This window comes from Eumetopias jubatus, unplaced genomic scaffold, assembly GCF_037043125.1.
Source record: "Eumetopias jubatus isolate StellerSeaLion01/CBP00866 unplaced genomic scaffold, mEumJub1_p1.0 scaffold_2, whole genome shotgun sequence".
Taxonomy (NCBI): domain Eukaryota; kingdom Metazoa; phylum Chordata; class Mammalia; order Carnivora; family Otariidae; genus Eumetopias; species Eumetopias jubatus.
The window spans coordinates 190,868,413-190,885,820 of record NW_028274808.1 but is presented as its reverse complement, the minus strand read 5'-3'; the positions used below and the strand labels follow the sequence as shown (position 1 = coordinate 190,885,820).

Genomic DNA, 17,408 nt, shown 5'->3' with positions numbered 1-17,408 from the left:
TATGTTTAACAGAATGTCTCACAATTCTCTCATTATCTGCAAGTTCTTGTAGGCCTCCAAATCAAGTCCTTCCTAATTTTTAAAAATTATTTTCATAACACCCTTCACATTGGACTCTGCGGAAACTTTATTCACGCCAGGTCTGCTCAGCTGTGTCAAAGAGCCCCTGTGTGTAACTGTGAAGTCACAGCTCTCCTCGGGCTTGGCAAGTCAGCTCTGGTCCCCAGGGCAGGAAAAATAGACACGGTTTGGGATCCCATAGCACAGTAGTAATGTAGTGAAGGAACTGACACTAAATTAGGGGAAACAATGTCTTAGAAGGGTTATTTTAGTTCTAGTTGTTTAAAGAAGCACTGCAATATTATTCTACCCAGATAAAAATGAAAGCACCTAATCTCTATCAGTTATTATGTTAAACGAAGTGAATGAGAGTACACATGGTTCATCATGTTATCTTGAAAAAACTGTGCATCGCCATCTGGTTTCACCCAAATGAGAATTACATTTATTTTGTTTGTACAGCTTCCCTCACACCCTCCTTTATATGTTTTCCTTCACTGATTTAGTGCTACTCAGTGCCAGGTACCTAGATCACCAACAAAGTCTGTGCCCTCGAGTGGGTCACGTTCTCGCTGGGAAAATGACACCTCCCCAGCTAGTTGTGCAGATCAGACTCGGGAATGTCCACACCCTTGAAAAGTCTTCTGCTAGCATGGACCCTAAAATGTCAAGCAAGAACTACTTTTTACCATTTCAAAATCTTTCAAAGCTTTTCCAAAGCAGTCCTAGAGAAGCCACTTTGTTTTTTTTTATTCAGAAGAGATAGTGTTCAATAAAACATCTTGTCTCCCTTTTAAAGACAAATATATAAAATTATTATAGTGAACTACATATAAATGGTAGCTATTTTAAGTAAAGTTGAAAAACTGATTCTCTTTTTTAAAAAAAAGGAGGGGAAGTAAATAAGCAAGGTGCATTTTCATGTTTAAAGACACTTATTGTTGACTATAAACATCCTTCTTTTGGGGGCAAAAGCAAGGTGGGTGGCCAGCTGGAGCCCAAGCCTGGCGACCATGAGTCCAGAAGCCCTTTCATTACCCGCTCAGGGGACCACACTCACTTAACGACACTTGCCATGTGCCTGCCCTTTGTGGCTGGGGACCGTGGAACCTGGGGGAGGGAACTGGTATCAACCAAATAATCACACAAATATGTAAGTTCAAAACGTGGCCAATGCTGTACAGGAAAAGTCTCGGGACCCTAAGTGTACAGAACAGCGGATAGGATCTGCCATGTTGACGTGATCTTTAAAATGGAAAGTAATGGCTCGATCATTTTTCCAAACGAGTTAAAAAAGAATGTCAAAGGGCATTTCGTTGGGTTGACGGAGATTCTCTTAAAGCACTTGAATCTCAACCCACACACCCAAGACCACCATCTTTACGGTCACTGTTTCCTGCCTCCTTCCAGGCACGGAGTGAGTGCCATGGCTGGAGCCTGATAGAAGAAGGATTTTCTGCCTTTCTATCACCCAACCTAACAAACTGTGTGCCAGGCTGCAGAAATGAGCTTGGAAGCCCGGGACCCTCTTCCCCTGTGCACGAAGCCAGCGCAGAAGGAGCTGCAAATCTGTTGCTAGCAGAGACCTTTGCAGCCCTCCTCCTCCTCCCCGCTGCTACTCCTTCTCCCCGCTGCTACTCCTTCGCCCCGCTGCTACTCCTCCTCCCCGCTGCTACTCCTCCTCCCCGCTGCTACTCCTCCTCCCCGCTGCTACTCCTCCTCCCCGCTGCTACTCCTCCTCCCCGCTGCTACTACTCCTCCCCGCTGCTACTCCTTCTCCCCGCTGCTACTCCTCCCCGCTGCTACTACTCCTCCCCGCTGCTACTCCTTCTCCCTGCTGCTACTCCTTCTCCCCGCTGCTACTCCTTCTCCCCGCTGCTATTCCTTCTCCCCGCTGCTACTCCTTCTCCCCGCTGCTACTCCTTCTCCCTGCTGCTACTCCTCCCCGCTGCTATTCCTTCTCCCTGCTGCTACTCCTTCTCCCCGCTGCTACTCCTTCTCCCTTCTAATAGAGTATCTTCTCTCGCTTTTTCTTGCACTTGCCAGCCCTCCTCCTCTCAATAGTGCTGATGGCCACAGGTGTCAGAAACCCCTCTTCCTGCATGCTCTGCCTCGGGAAAGGCTTTCTCCAGACACCAGCATCCGCCAGGGTAGACATGCTTCCTCAGTATTTCCTCCACGCCTGGGCCTTGCCCAGAGCCCCAGGTGCTGGACAAGCACACGTTTTCACATCCCGCCAGCACCTGACATGTGTCCTGTGGCCAAATAAGGCCCATCAGTGTCAACTCAGTCAAAACTCAGACATCATTACCTCCTCCTTCTTTCTCTAAACCAGGGGTCCTCTACCTTGAGTGTGTGCTTAAATCCCCTAGATTGCTGGGCTCCAGCTTCTGGGTCAGTAGGTCTGGGCCTGGCCTGAGGATTTGCACACCTGACAAGTGCCGGGAAGATGCGCTACTGCGAGAACCGCATGACCTCCTCTGGTCACTGGGTCCTATTGTCCTTTCCTCGTGGCCTCTGTGTGGTTGCTCCCACTGACTCACGGGGACTTCCAACCTGGGGTCCCTGGTGCCTTCCTAGCTCCACCCACCCACCCCATACCTGCAACCCAAGGACTCCCCCACCGCTTGGAGAATAAGTTCTAGGCTCCTTCATGTGACATCAGAGGCTCCCCATAATTCGATCCCAAACTCCTTCTGCCATCTTACATCCTACCCTGCCCTGGTTCGGCCCTTCTGCTCCAAATGTGGTTAACATTCTGTTCCCCAAACACTTTAGTTTAGCGCACTGGGAACAAGAGAACCAGGAACAGTCCCAAACATCGCACATCCCAGGTATGCAGTCAGAGAGCCTGTCACTTACTCCGGGGGCCTCAGAGTCTAGGTCCCCAAGACCCCTGGTGGTAGTAACACCTGTGCCCTCCCCGAACCTCAAAGTTACACAACGGCCCATGAGATTTACATATATATTTAATAAGAGGTTCAAAATACATGTCGTGTCTACGATGTAGCCTAGGGCAATGGCTTGGGACTGTAGAAAGGTTTCTCTGATTGAAGTGATCCACGCTGTTGAAAGCTGAACCCGAACTCATTAGCTGTATGTTCACCTACAAGCCTGTTTCTCAGTTCAACAAATTGGAAGGTCTGTTCCCACTGGTAATTGAATTGGTGTGTCTGTGCCTTGAACCGTCGAATGTCATTCGTTTTACTCTTGGTTAAGTCGATGTGGCGCTCCTGGCAGGACCGAGGTTCGCCCTGTCAGTCACAAAGAAGCCAAGACATGCATTCAGTACGTCACATGGACGTCTGTCAGCATGAGCTCACGTTTGCTTATGTAAAGTTCTAACTTTGCAAAATAAAATTACATTCTCATGTTATTTTTTAATCTCATCTTCCCTTTGGGAGAAGAAAAAAAAAAACTTTGTTTTAAAGTGATTTTCCTGTGTTTTTTTAGGCTTACCTCCAATTCCTTCAGCTTCCAGGACAAGCTTTGCAGAATTTTCCATGAGGGAACGCATGAGGGAGAAATTACAAGCTGCAAGGGTGAGAAAAACCACATGAATATTTTGCTCGGTGGCTGATTGCCGTTCCTCAGGTCTCATCTGGAATGCTCTGTCTGTTCAAAACTGCACGGTTTGAATGCCGTTAGATTTGTTTTTCTTGTTTTAAATATTAATGTGGTATTTAACATTGGCACAGGTGGAAAATTATGCTTAAGTAGTCAGTGTCATTTTCCTTAACCATTTCATTTGCTCTTCTCTCTTGAAGAGGTGCAGCATGTAGTCTTTACAGATTGTTTCCTACCAAGATGGTGACTGAGGTTTTCGCAGCATTCCTGTTGCTACCCAGCAGTGATTCTCTGTTTGACTTTGCAGTCCAAAGCAGAAAGCACGTTGCTGCAGGAAATTCCCATCCCTCGGCCCAGGCACTTACAAAGTCCCAGAGAGAAAGAATTGGAAACTGAATTTGGCACGGAGGTGAGAAAAGGACCTTCTCTACTTTGCAATCAAAAACAATGAAGCAGAATATAACATCTCCCGCGCAAGTTTCTAGAACAGAGCTGTGCACAAAGGAGGCACTCAATGCTTATCAATAATCATCGTAGCTACTATTTATAGAGTCTTGCTCAGGCCAGGTGTTTTCCCTATGTTCTCATATTTCATTACCCCAACACTCTGATGGTGTGGGTTCTATAGTGTTTGTTCACATTTGACCAATGAGGAAACTAAGGTTCAAAGCAGCCGCGAGCCCATTCCCAAATCACAGGGCATGCATGCAAGAGTCAGGATCGAATTCAGGTCTTTGTCATTCCCAGTCTGTCTTCCTGGCTCAGCGTTGCTGGCCTGTGGATCTTGCTGGGAAGCAGAGAGAGATAGGAGTGCAGTAGGAAAGTAAGGTGGGATGGTGGGGGCCCTGAATATCACACAAAGGGCCTCGGTGGTTTCCTACAAGCCATGGAAAGCGGTTGACCACAGACTGGGGAGGTGGTTTGAATGCACTGGAGTGAATTTTGTTTGAATCTGAGGTGCTAGGGGGACATGTCAATGTGTGCGCCTCTAGAAACACATACAAAGGAAGGGACCAGGCCTGGAGAAACAGGTTTTGGAAGCATTTCTACTGTGGTGAGTTTTGGAGTTTTGAGCAGCCTTTGTCTCCTGACAGAAAGAAGACTGAATGAGGACAGTCTTGACACTTGGAGAAAAACTGACCGTTAAGGCCCATGAGGAGGACAGGAAGCCAGTAAAAGACAGAAAAAAATCTTGTCAGGGGTGTAGATGAAGGACAAGCCTGTAAGAGGGTGGAAGAAGGAAGGAAAGAACAGAGCAAATGGCTCAGTGAAGCGTCTACAAGTCTAAGCCACTTGTTTGTTGTGGATGGTGATGGTTTGGGTTGGTTTCACTCTTGAGACAAAGAAGCGTAGGTGTGAAGGAGTTTTTGTAGAAAAACCACTGATTGCTTAGAGGATGAGATGTTTTAACATTTTTTTCTTTTTCTGTGATGAGATGTTATAACATTTTGCCTATATTCATCCCAAACAAGCCAAAGATTGCACGATTACAAGGAAAGTTATATCCGTGTTCATGTGTCATGGCCCAAGATTCTTTAGTAGAAACGTTCTGTGGTCTGATGAAATGGCTTTATGACAGTTTGTTGCTCCATTCTGCTGTGGAGACATTTATTTTTCTTTGATTCTAAATTATGTTCTTCATTGTAAGAGCCATAATTTTAAAATATTGGAAAATAAAGGAAAACTACGTAAAATCTCATCAGCTTGACACAAACACTTCCGTTATGTTGTTAGGTGTGTGAATCCTGGCATCTGGTCAGATGGGTTAAGTGATCAGATGGTCGGGTCTCTTATATCTGAGCCTGTCTACACTTTTTTTTTTAAGAGTTTATTTATTTGAGAGAGAGACCATGAGTGGGGGGCAGGCAGAGGGAGAAGCCGGCTCCCCGCGGAGCAGGGAGCCTGATGAGGGACTCCATCCCAGGACCCTGGGATCATGACCTGAGCTGAAAGCAGATGCTTAACTGACTGAGCCACCCAGGCGCCCCTGAGCCTGTCTATACTTTCTGATTGATAACCATTCACAAAGTCATGGCAGCTCTCACTTGTCCATGGGCCATGAATATGATACCCCAATAAAGCTTTAAGTTGTAGAAGTAAAAATATACTCCCTTGGCTTACAGAGTATTGCTTTTTGTGAGCAGGACCTTGACTTATATCTATTATATTCCATATCCCCTAAGAGCCATTCTATGGATTTGAGGTGTTAGAAGAGGTCATCAAAAAGGCATGACCACTGGTTGACCTGCGAGCTGGACCGAAGCAATTGGAGGTTCCTCAACCCCTCCCTTGTCTTGGGAATGTGTGTCCCACTTGCTTTCCCCACTCCCAGAAGCTGCCCCGGGGATACAGCCTTGAGATAGGAGTGTGGTGTTGACCATCTGCCTGGTATACTTGCCTGAACCCAGTTAGGACCTCTGTATAGACTTCTAAGATTTGGCAAGCAGGTACGGGGATCTCATCTTGCAGCCACCCAAGACGTGCCTCGTAAGTTCCCTTGCTGATTAAAACTGCCACCTCTGCATCTAGAATGGTCTGCTTCTCTTCAGTCTCTCCTTGCCCTCTGCGTGCATTCATGGCCAATTTGCAAAACAACATGAGACAAACATCAACTGCCTTATCTCTCTTTTTTTTTTCCCCAGAAAAGTTTTGTTTTTTTGTGGGTTTTTTTTTTTTTTTTTTGGTCCCTGAAGTACTATTAGTAAAAGTTTATTGTGCTTATACCAAAAAGACAGTTTGCAAGCCAGGGGCTCTCAAACCAGAACATGGAAGGAGGCTCAGAGGTGTATTGTTATAAATCAGCTTATGTAGTGTAGAGGTAAGGACTGGTTACAGTATTAGAATTTTCTTAAACGAAAGGAAATTGGTTAGTGGTTACCTCATATCAGTTTGGGGATCAATTAAAGTTTCATCTATCATAGAAAAGTTGTTTTTTAAAAATATTTTAAGAACTAAAAGGAAGGACTATACGGAACATGGAAATGATAGGAAAGGAGAAATAGAGCAGAGAAGGGATAAGATGCTGTAACTTCAGACGAAACCTGGCATCGAGAGCCTGGCGCTCTCTTCCAGAGGTGGCACACGGCTAATGCTCTCAGTCTTCACTTAGCTAAGCCAGGAGCTCTCAGATCTGGGCTATAACTCACCTTCCAGTCCACGGGCTTTTTAAAAATACCTCCCTTTGGTTTTTTTTTTTCTCCTTGATGATCCCAAGTGGTTGTGAAAGTGAATTTTGGTGAACGATATGGAAAGATATAGAAAATTGCTTTCAGCACAGCCCTGGAACCATAACAATACTGAATGATTTTAGCTCTCCACAAAAAAAGAAGAAGGAAAGAAAGGAAGAAAGAAAGAAAAAGAAAAGAAAAGAAAAGAAAAGAAAAGAAAAGAAAGAAAGAAAGAAAGAAAGAAAGAAAGAAAGAGAAAAGAAAGAAAAGAAAGAAAAGAAAGAAAAGAAAGAAAAGAAAGAAAAGAAAGAAAAGAAAGAAAAGAAAGAAAGAGAAAGAAAGAAAGAAAAGTTCTAGTAAAGAAAAATCAGTTCTGAGGCACACTAAACGAGATAAATATGTGTGTCTACCTTAGCCAATTGCAGGGAAGAAGAAGAGGCAGCAGGCTTATACATTTTGGCCTAGGGAATGAAACAGCTTCAATATTCAATTTCATTGTATTTTATATTTCTTTAGATTCGGATTAATCATGATAGTACCTTTTTAAGGTCTGATTCAGCCAGCAGAGGCTGTATAACTTACCAAAGGGAAGAGTAAAACCGAGTGGGCAGGAGCTGGGGGGGTGCAGAGCTCAGCTCATGTCTCAACGACCTGCATACATGGTGTCCCTCCCTGACAGGACAGGCTGACCTGGCAGGAATGAGTGACTCCTTTTGCCATGAAGCTGTGACAGACAGGCTGTGTTCCATGGTTTCTTTCTCTTCCAGTGTTGGGTTTCAGTGATACAGTGGACAAGGGTTCAAAATAGCCAAGTTACATGAACAATTGACTCGCTGCCCTTTTTTAGACCTGACCTCAGGCTTTTAACAGAATATCTCACAAAGCAGATTTGTTGATGTGTAGACCTCAACCCAGAAGGAATATTGAAAAAGTGGTCCATTTACATCCTATTGAGCAAAGACTGGAAGACAGGAAGAGCCCAGATGCTGGACCCCAACTGCCCAGCGTTAAATGCTGGCAACCTCACTCACCAGCTGTGTGATCTTGGAGGTATAATTTATCTCCTCTCTGGACCCCACTTCCCACCAGAAACTAGAGCCTTAGGCAAGGATTTTTCATGACTTATTTGTGTGGCTTATTCTGAGAAGTGGTATCAATGAACAGGAGCTGGGAACTGGGGAGAAAGAAACAGGAGGGAAAGCCCGTTCTGGTGAATGTTACTGAGCTGGCTAATGCTGTGGTGACCAGGGCTCCATCCTGCCGGGGCCCTGCTGAGGAGGATGTTTCTCAGAATTGCCTGCCTAGGACCTGGAAGAGAGGGTGTTTGTCTCATGGCTTCTGTTCCCAGCAAGATTTGCCCAAGGCTCCTGGCCCTCCTGGTTCTGTCTAAGTCTCAGAATGTCTGAGTGGGTCCCACAGGCCAGTGGTGAGAGCTTGAGATCCTTGGAACAGCTAAAACCAGGTGCCATGAAATTTCACCTGTATGCAACCAGATGTCCAGCATGGCCAGAAGAAAAACCAGAGTATCACTCAGATGTAATCTATCATAATATCAAATATATATATATATATATATGCCATTCCCATTTATGTAAAATTCTATGCCTCAGGCTCTAGTTTCTGGCAGACTAAAATAAAACATTTATGGTCATGTGATGTAAATACAAACCAGGGAGATCAAAGACATGTAAAAAGAAAATTAAGAATGTGGTAATAAGACCCACCATGATTGAGCCATAACTGTGGGCATATTTTGGGTGCATTGCTTTACTTGATGCTCAGAACAAGTGTCTAAGCTGTAAGTGATGGAGTTGGGATTCACAGCCAGGCAGTCAGCCTCCAGAGCCCATGGGTTGATTACTAAGCTAGACAGAATAGCACCTGATATGCCTCAGACAATAAGATTCTAGAAAAGAGATTTCATTTTAGGATGGAGGAGTCTGAGAAAGGAAGTAGCTTCGCATGGTCTGGAAAAACAAGTAGGACTTGGGAAGGCTGTGTGGGAGGGGCCCAGTGCAAGTACACTACATTCCATTTTCCCTGATGAAAATTATTCCATGCTGTGACACAAGTCTTGGTCCAGATAATAATAACAAGGTTTCCATCACAGGTAGAATTAGTTTGTCCCTTCTCACAATGAAGATCTAGATATGCTACTGGAATGGCTTAGAGTTACTCAAAAGCAAAGCTTGGCATTTGAACTGTGCTGGGTGGAAGAGGAGAAGTAGCCAGGTTCTGAAAGGGTGGATTAAAAGCAGAGATGAGGAAAAAGTGGGAACAACCCTTGGTGGATTGGTCATTACAGGACGAAGGGAACCTCCACAGTGAGAATTAGCTCCTGGGGCTATCATAGATAGAATTTGGTTTCCAGTGGGGAGAGCAGATGCAGGGGTTCATAAGGACAGGCCTTGCGCCCTGGAGAGTGTATGTCAGATTTATTCACACCCAGGCATTATTGATGCTTTTCCTCATAAATTGTTTAGAAATGGTCCTCTGTGAACTAGATAATCTATTGATCTGTAGAAGAAAAGCATTTGTCATTTTAGGGTCCTTTGAGTATAAAATTTTGTATTTGTTTAGTCTTGAGAGAGGCAGAGCTAAGAAAATATTCAGCAACCTTAACCTTCAAATATATTTGACATTTGTAAGCATTTCGTTCCTTGGGAATGATGGTTTACACCAATGGTCAGAGGGTTTCCCCTTGAGAGTTAATGGGCTTGTTATAGAACATCTTTAGTTTCTTGATTTAAATGTTCTGTCTATCCCGGGACACCTGGGTGTTTCAGTCGGTTGAGCGTCCAACTCTTGATTTAGGCTCAGGTCATGATCTCAGGGTCATGAGATCAAGCCCCGCATCAGGCTCCATGCTCAGCGTGGAGTCGCTTGTCCCCCTCCCTCTGCTCCTCCCCTCGCTCGTGCGAGCTCTCTCTCTCAAATAAATAAAACCCTTTTAAAATAATAAATAAATGTTCTATCCTTTTTTCTGCTCATATAGGCAGATGAGGAGGTACAAAGGACTCAACAAGAAGATGATTCCCAGAGTTACTCAAGAGTAAAATTCTGTGATTCTGTACAAAAAATCAAGCCTAAACCCCCGGTGAGAGATCCTGTCTTTTTAAATCATGCATGCTTTAAATCATGTTTTTTGTTTATTTGTTTGTGTTTTTCAAAAATATCCAATGACAGATGCTTATATACATACCCTGACTCTTATTACCATGGAATATGCAAGAAAAAAGCATGAGAACTGATTCCTACTTTTAAAATGCTAGACCCCAGCAGGAGAGATTAGAATACTGTCTGACTGGGTGAAGGGGGATGCATGGAAGGGTAGGAAATGTTAGCAAAAAGACGATTTTTTCAGCTCTGAAGTTGTACCAGCTTTCATTCTGGGAAAAATGGGGGGGGGGGTACCAACTCAAGAAGAATCAAAACCAAAAAAAACATTTTTTAAAAAAAGTTAGCAGACCCCTGGATTGCTCATAATTAAACAAAACTATCTCAACATTGGCCTATAAAGTAATGAATCTACTTTTTGGTATTTTAATCATTTTTTTCAAAAGCTGTTACTGCTGTAAATAATATATTTATGTGCCTATGAGAATGTTTGCTAGTTTATAAAAAAGTGACTACTAAAATTACTTATTCGAGGAAGCCACCAACTGCCTGTCGCACGTGTTAAATTTGTGACAGGTAATCTCGTACCTTTGACAAAGGTAATACGCTTAGGATGCCTAGAAAGTGCTTGATGCCGCTAACATCAAGCTGCTCTCAGTGAGCTGTGTGACACTTATCTCAGCTTCTCAATTCTCAATAAAATTTGAAATTCTATTGCTCGCTGCTTCTCCTTAGGTTCCACCTGGCTTCCCTTCCGCCGAAGAAGCCTATAACTTCTTCACTTTCAACTTTGATCCTGAACCAGAGGAATCAGAAGAAAAACTGAAAGCCAAAAACAGAGATGGAACGAACCAAGAGGAGGAGGAAGGAGAGGAAGAAGAGCCTCCTGTGCAAGAACACAAAATGGTATTTAATATCATGATGGTAATGAGGTGAGGGATGATGATGATGTCAATGACCACGATGGTGATGGTGATGATGATGATGATGATGACATCTTCACCAGAAGGAAAGTGGCTGAGGACAAACCTGCACCATCACACACAACAGCTCATCCATCCCTTAGTTGAAAGCAATAGGAATACTACGTTCACGTTACTTTCTGTAGCCTTTGATATAATAAGGACCTTGATTAAATCTATTTCTGGTGGAAAAAGAAAAAAAGCAGAACAAGGCAGCTTACAGATTTTTCTTGCTAGACTCCACACAATGATTAGTATTCATTTCATATGCAAAATGTTGGCCTTTCCAAGGCAAATGAATCCTTGCTCTCCTTCTTCCCACAACCTCACAGGTGATTAGCTTTTTGTGCCCTATTCCACACCCAAGCTATGACTCAGACTCTGTAACTGTGCATGGCACATGTGAGACAAAAGAAAACATCCCATTAAAAAAATGGACAAAGGACTTGAATAGACATCTCTCCAAAGAAGATATACAAATGGCCAATAAGTACATGAGATACGCTTCATATCACTAATCACTAGGGAACTGCAAATCAAAACCACAATGAGATACCATTTTACACAAATTAGAATGGCTATTGTTAGAAAGAGAGAGAGAGAGAGAAAGGAAGGAAGGAAGGAAAGAAAGAAAGAAAAGAAAGAAAAGAAAGAAAAAGAAAGAAAGAACAGAAAGAAGAAAGAAAGAAAGGAGAAAGAAAAAAAGAAAGAAAGGAAGGAAGGAAGGAAGAAAGAAAAGAAAGAAACAAGGGCTGGCAAGGATGTAGAGAAATTAGACCCTTGTGCATTGCTGATGGCAACATAAAATGGTGCAGCTGCTATGAAAACAGTCTGGTCAAAAACTCAAACATGGAATTACTGTGTCCCAGCAACTCCATTTCTGGGTATATACACAAAAGAATAAAAAGCAGGTACTCAAACAGAGACTTGTGCACTCAAACAGAGACTTGTACACTTAACGCTGAGAGAAGTGTTCTCAATAGCCAAAAGGGAAAAGCAACGCAAGTGTCCATCAGCAGATGAATGGATAAACAAAATATGGTGTATACCTACAATGGAAAATTACGCAGCATTAAAAAGGAAAGAAATTCAGGGAGCCTGGCTTCTCAGTTAGTAGAACATGCAACTCTTGATCTCAGAGTTGTGAGCTTGAACCCCACGTTGGGTGCAGAGTTTACTTTAAAAAAAAAAAAAGATTTGGATATGCCAATTATATCTCAATAAAAATGAAAAAATTTTAAATAAATAATAATTTTTTTAATTTTTAAAAAGGAAAGAAATTCTAATAGATACAGAAAACACATCTGACCAAATTCAATATCTATTCATGATAAAAACTCTTAAATTAGGCATAGAAGGAATGTACCTCAACATAATAAAGACCATCTATGACAAAACCACAGCTAATGTCATACTCAATGATGAAAGGCTGAAAGCTTTTCCTCTAAAATCAGGAGCAAGACAATGATGCTCACTCTCACCACTCCTATTTCAACATAATACTAGTAGACTTAGCCAGAGCAATCAGGCAAGAAAAAGAAATTAAAAGTATCTGAATTGGAAAAAATAAAATTGTCTCTATTTACAGATGCTTTGATTTTATGTAGAAATAATCCTAGAGACTCAACCAAAAAATTGTTAGATCTAATCAATGCATTCAGTAAAGTTGCAGCATACAAAATTAACATACAAAAGTCAGTAGTGTGGAGTACCTAGGTGTGGCCTAGATGGCTTAGTTGGTTAAGTGTCTGCCTTAGGCTCAGGTCATGATCCCGGGGTCCTGGGATCAAGCCCCACATCGGGCTCCCTGCTCAGCAGGGAGTCCACTTCTCCTTTTTGCTCTCCCCACCCCATGCTCTCTCTCTTTCAAATAAATAAGTAAAATCTTTAAAAACAAAACAAAAACAAAAATCAGTAGTGTTTCTTTACAATTACAACAAATTTTCTGAGAATGAAATAAAGAAATTGATCCCGTTTACAATAGTATCAAAAACAGTAAAATACTTAGGAATAAATTTAACTAAGGAGGTGAAAGACCTGTACTCTGAAAAGCGCTAAGACACTGATGAAAGAAGTCAAAGAAGACACAAATACATGTAAAGTTATCCATGTTCATGGATCGAAGAATTAATATTATTAAAATGTCAATACTGCCAAAAGTCATCTGTAGATTCCATGCAAAGATTTCAATGATGCTCTTTACAGAAGTAGAAAAAAAAAAAAAAACCACTCCTAAAATTTATGTGGAACCACAAGAGACCCCAAAAGCCAAAGTAATCCTGAGAAGAACAAAGCAGGAGGCATCACACTTTGATTTCAAGCTATCCTGTAAAGGTGCAGTCATCAAAACAGCATAAAAACAGACAAACAGGCCAGTGGAACAGAATCAAGAGCCCAGAAATAAACCCAAGCACATATGGTCAACTAATATTTGACAAGGGAGCCAAGAATACTCAATGGAGAAAAGACAGTCTCTTCAATAAATGGTGCTGGGATAACTGGATATTCACATGGAAAAGAATGAAAGTGGACCCCTATCTTACACCACTCACAAAAAACTAAATCAAAATGGATTAAAGACTTAAATGTAAGACCTGAAACCATGAAACTCGTGGTGGGGGAGGGGGGGCAGGGAACATAGGAAAAAAAGCTTCTTGACATGGGTCCTGGTGATGAGTTCTTGGATATGACACCTAAGCACAAGCAACAAAATCAAAATGTAATTTTTTACCTAGGTTTATGGAAGCTTGGGAGTACTTCAGCGTATTCCATAGTAACTGTTTTACAAATCAATATTCAGCTTGTTCTCACTCTGGAGGTCTCGTGAGGTTACAGACAAGGAGGCCAAGAATGCAATCAGTTGAAAGCTTGACTGGGTCGGGAGGGTTTGCTGCCAAGGTGGCTTACTCTCCTGCCCGGCAGGTGCTGGGTGTTGTCGGGAGACCTCCAAGCTGCTTGAGGGTCCTCGTGCCGTGACAGCTGATTTCCCCTAAAGCAAAAGATCCAAGAGAAAGCAAAGAGGAAGCCACGGTGCCTTTCCTGACCTCGAGTCAGAAGCTACATACCTGCGCTCATATCCTGCTCATTAGGAGCGAGTAACTAGGTCCGGCCCCCACAGGAAGGGGGGAGAACCAGGACCCGCTTTTGGAAGGCAGGGCTATCGACAAATCTGTAACTTCTGAAATCATGACATGAGACGTGACATGTCTCCACAAGCCACCTCTCCTCCTTTTTTCATGTTTCTCCCCGGAAGCTCTGTGTTCCTAAAACCGCCCTTTGAAATAAATCATGCCCTACCGTGAAGCCCCTTCCCTGTACTCCATGCCCCTGTCTGCTCAGACCCTTTTCCAGTATTTTTATTTTTATTTTTTAAATTTTATTTTATTATGTTAATCACCATACATTACATCATTAGTGTTCCATGATTCACTGTTTGCATATAACACCCAGTGCTCCATGCAGTACGTGCCCTCTCTAATACCCATCACCGGGCTAACCCACCCCCCACCCCCTCCCCTCTAGAACCCTCAGTTTGTTTCTCAGAGTCCATCGTCTCTCATGGTTCTTCCCCCCTCCGATTCCCCCCCCTTCATTTTTCCCTTCCCTCTACTCAAAGTGGATTTAGTCTTTCTGGCAGAGGTTTTAGATCCTGTGTAGCCCTCCTAGTCTCTCTTCTCTGCAGTTGTTCTCTGTCTGTCTCTGCTCACCACGAAGCCAAAAGGGGGCACAAGCGGGAAAAAAATCACACACTGAAATTAGGGCACTTTTCTCTTTTTTACTTTTTTGGAGTTTTTGGCATTCTGTGTCCTCAAGTTGTGCTGGGAGCTTGGTTACCATGTAGATTTACTTCCCCTTCTCATTATTTGATTTATTTGGGAGGAAATACGAAGAGGCAGGTAGCAAGGCTTACCACCTGTGCAAATCTCCACGGATGTTAAAGGTTGTTGCTCATAAATGGGCACCAGGATTTAATTAAAAAAAAAAAAAAAAAGGCGGAGGAGGAGGAAGAGAAGAAGGAGAAAACTAAGGAGGAAATGGAGGAGAAGAAGAAGAAAGAAAAGGAGGAAAAGGTCGGAAAATATTCAAGCAAAATTAACATGCTGCAGCCAGCATTTGTGATGACAGACCCAGTGCTTGGGATTTTTACGTGCCTCCGTTAATTCTATCCTCACAAAAGCCTAAGAGGTAAGTAAGCTCTGTTAATATCCCCATCTTGGTGGAGAAAACCAAGGATAAGAACGGCAGGTAGGTTCCCCAAAGTCCCGCCAGCAATGCGGGTGGAGCTGGGCTGCATGTGTGGACCCTGAGCAGAGCGCGGACGCTGCTTGCAGCATCTTGCCCTGGGGTCGGTGCCCGGGGGAAGGTTAACATACCGTGTAACTTCTGAGCCCGAGGACGTGAAGTAAATGTGGAAGAATACACACCCTCAAAGGAGGCCAGAGTTGTTGAGATTTCAATTGCTTTGCCCAGCACATCTCTTCTGACTTCAGCCCATTCTGATTTTGAGATTTTCCGAGCGCGTGGAAGAGTGAAAAACAAAGAAAACCTGCTTGGGGAACATGAAAGGCTATCGAGTTTTATGCTTTCGTTTAAAAAAAAGATGAAAAGAGACCGTCTTGTAAGTTGTCTGATGAGTTTCATGTCATTGTTTTTCTAAGCAGACTCGTAATCATGGCGTGATTTTTCCTACTGTTTAATGTAATGCAGGATGAGGAAGAGCTGCTTAGTGCTAAGGATGACGACGATTTTCTATTGGGCTTAGACCACGCAGCTGAGGATTTTGTGGCAGTCAGACCTGCAGATTATGAAAGCGTCCATGTTCGACTGCAGATGGAAAGAGAACTCCTGTTCGTACCCAGTAGGCTGACAGGTACTTGCTCTTTTTGCCTTCTGGCTCAGCTTGGGCATCTTCATTTTCCTTCATGAGAAATACAGCTGGTGTCTGAGGATGTCCAATTTCCATGGCAGATCCCAATTTCTAATCTGAGTTAGTCATCAAGAAATACCTTCAGATTAAAAAACAACAAAGAACATGAGAAAATGCCCATTGAAAAACACTCACTAATAGAATAGCAAAAGAAACACCTGGATGTTCTGGGGGGTCCCCTCATCAAATTGGCGACCAGTTCTGGGGGCAGAGAACCTGAGAGACTCTGAGATTCAGGCTGTGAGAAGGAAAATCTCTCATGTTTTATCCTCTACTCACTGTCAACCCTCCTAGAACACTTCTGTGACCAGATGTGGGGGGCGGGCTTTCCCCACACCAACTAATTCTCCAGCACAAGCTGGATATCCTACAGTTCAGTTCTGACACTTATACCTGGAGTCAGCACAGACCCCACAAGTTAAGGGCTCCGTCCCACAAGACTACCCTCTATTTAGACAGCAATCACAAGTAGTGGGTCCCCAGGTTACCCATACTTCTATTCAATTTTGCCACAAATTGGGGGTTCCATGACCACCCTCCTCAGGTTCGATAATTTGTTCTAACAGCACATAGTAATCAGAGAAACACTTATATTTAACCAGTTTATCATATAATAAAGGATATGGGGGCACCTGGGGTTGAGCATCTGCCTTCAGCTCAGGTCATGATCCCAGGGTCCTGGGATTGAGCCCCACGTTGCTCAGAGGAGAGTCTGCTTCTCCCTCTCCCTCTGCCTGCCATTCCCCCTGCTTGTGCTCTCTCACTCTCTCTTGCTCTCAAATAAATAAATAAAATCTTAAAAAAAAAAAAAGAAGGATATGAGAGAGCACACAGATGAAGAGACTCGTAGGGCAAGGCATGTGAGAAGGGGCACGGAGCTTCCATCCCCTCTCCAGGGCCCCCACCCTCCCAGTACTCTATGTGTTCATTGACCAGGAAGCTCTCCAAACCCCTTCAGCTAGGATTTTTATGGAGGCTTCTTATGTCAACATGAGCGACCAAGTCATTGCCATTGGTGATTAATGAAATCTAGTCCCTCTCTTCTCCTGGAGGTGGGGCTGGAGGACAGCAGTGGCTGAAAGCCCCAACCATCTACTCACAGGGCTGGTTCCCCTGTCTGCCAGCACCATCCTGAGACTATCCAGGAGCCCCCAGCCACCAGGCATCTCAGTAGCGTGCAAAACGACATGATCACTTCAGAGATTCTGAGGGAGAAACAAAGCAGGTTGGCTGAGGTTCCTCAGGGGGCAATGGCCAGGGTATTAAAGCAGATTAACTCCTAGTGACTGCCCCTTGCTTCGTTTCTGCCCTAGGTTTCCTTTTGCTCTTTTTTCCCCTGGAATTTTCTTTTCTCCGGAGAGTGCCTGAAGGACCTCCCCAGTTAGTTAGCTGGTAGTTCACGCTTAAAATGGGAGTCCCCAGGAGAGCCCCTCAGGCTGGGAAGGGGGGCTGCACTCACCTTACGTGGGAGTTGGATTTCTTTCCATTTGTCATGTTCTGAGTTCCAATTAAATGCCAAGCCAAGGATAAATTATTGTTCCATTTTGATAGATCATTTTGAATCGTATATGGTTCAAAGTATTGGGATTTGTTGGACATCTCAGGTTT

The 17,408-nt window shown here is 43.6% G+C and overlaps 1 protein-coding gene across 1 annotated transcript in view; it reads left to right on the top strand.

The window, feature by feature from the left end:
• Positions 1-3,282: 3,282 nt before the first annotated feature.
• The window catches only part of CC2D2A (coiled-coil and C2 domain containing 2A), a 101,558-nt gene continuing 87,432 nt past the window's right edge, over positions 3,283-17,408 (top strand). Inside the window, exons 1-6 of the mRNA XM_088021354.1 lie at positions 3,283-3,307; positions 3,514-3,602; positions 3,935-4,036; positions 9,790-9,891; positions 10,647-10,817; positions 15,581-15,743. Coding sequence (XP_087877480.1) covers positions 3,283-3,307; positions 3,514-3,602; positions 3,935-4,036; positions 9,790-9,891; positions 10,647-10,817; positions 15,581-15,743 — 652 coding nt within the window. The remainder of the gene's footprint in view (positions 3,308-3,513; positions 3,603-3,934; positions 4,037-9,789; positions 9,892-10,646; positions 10,818-15,580; positions 15,744-17,408) is intronic.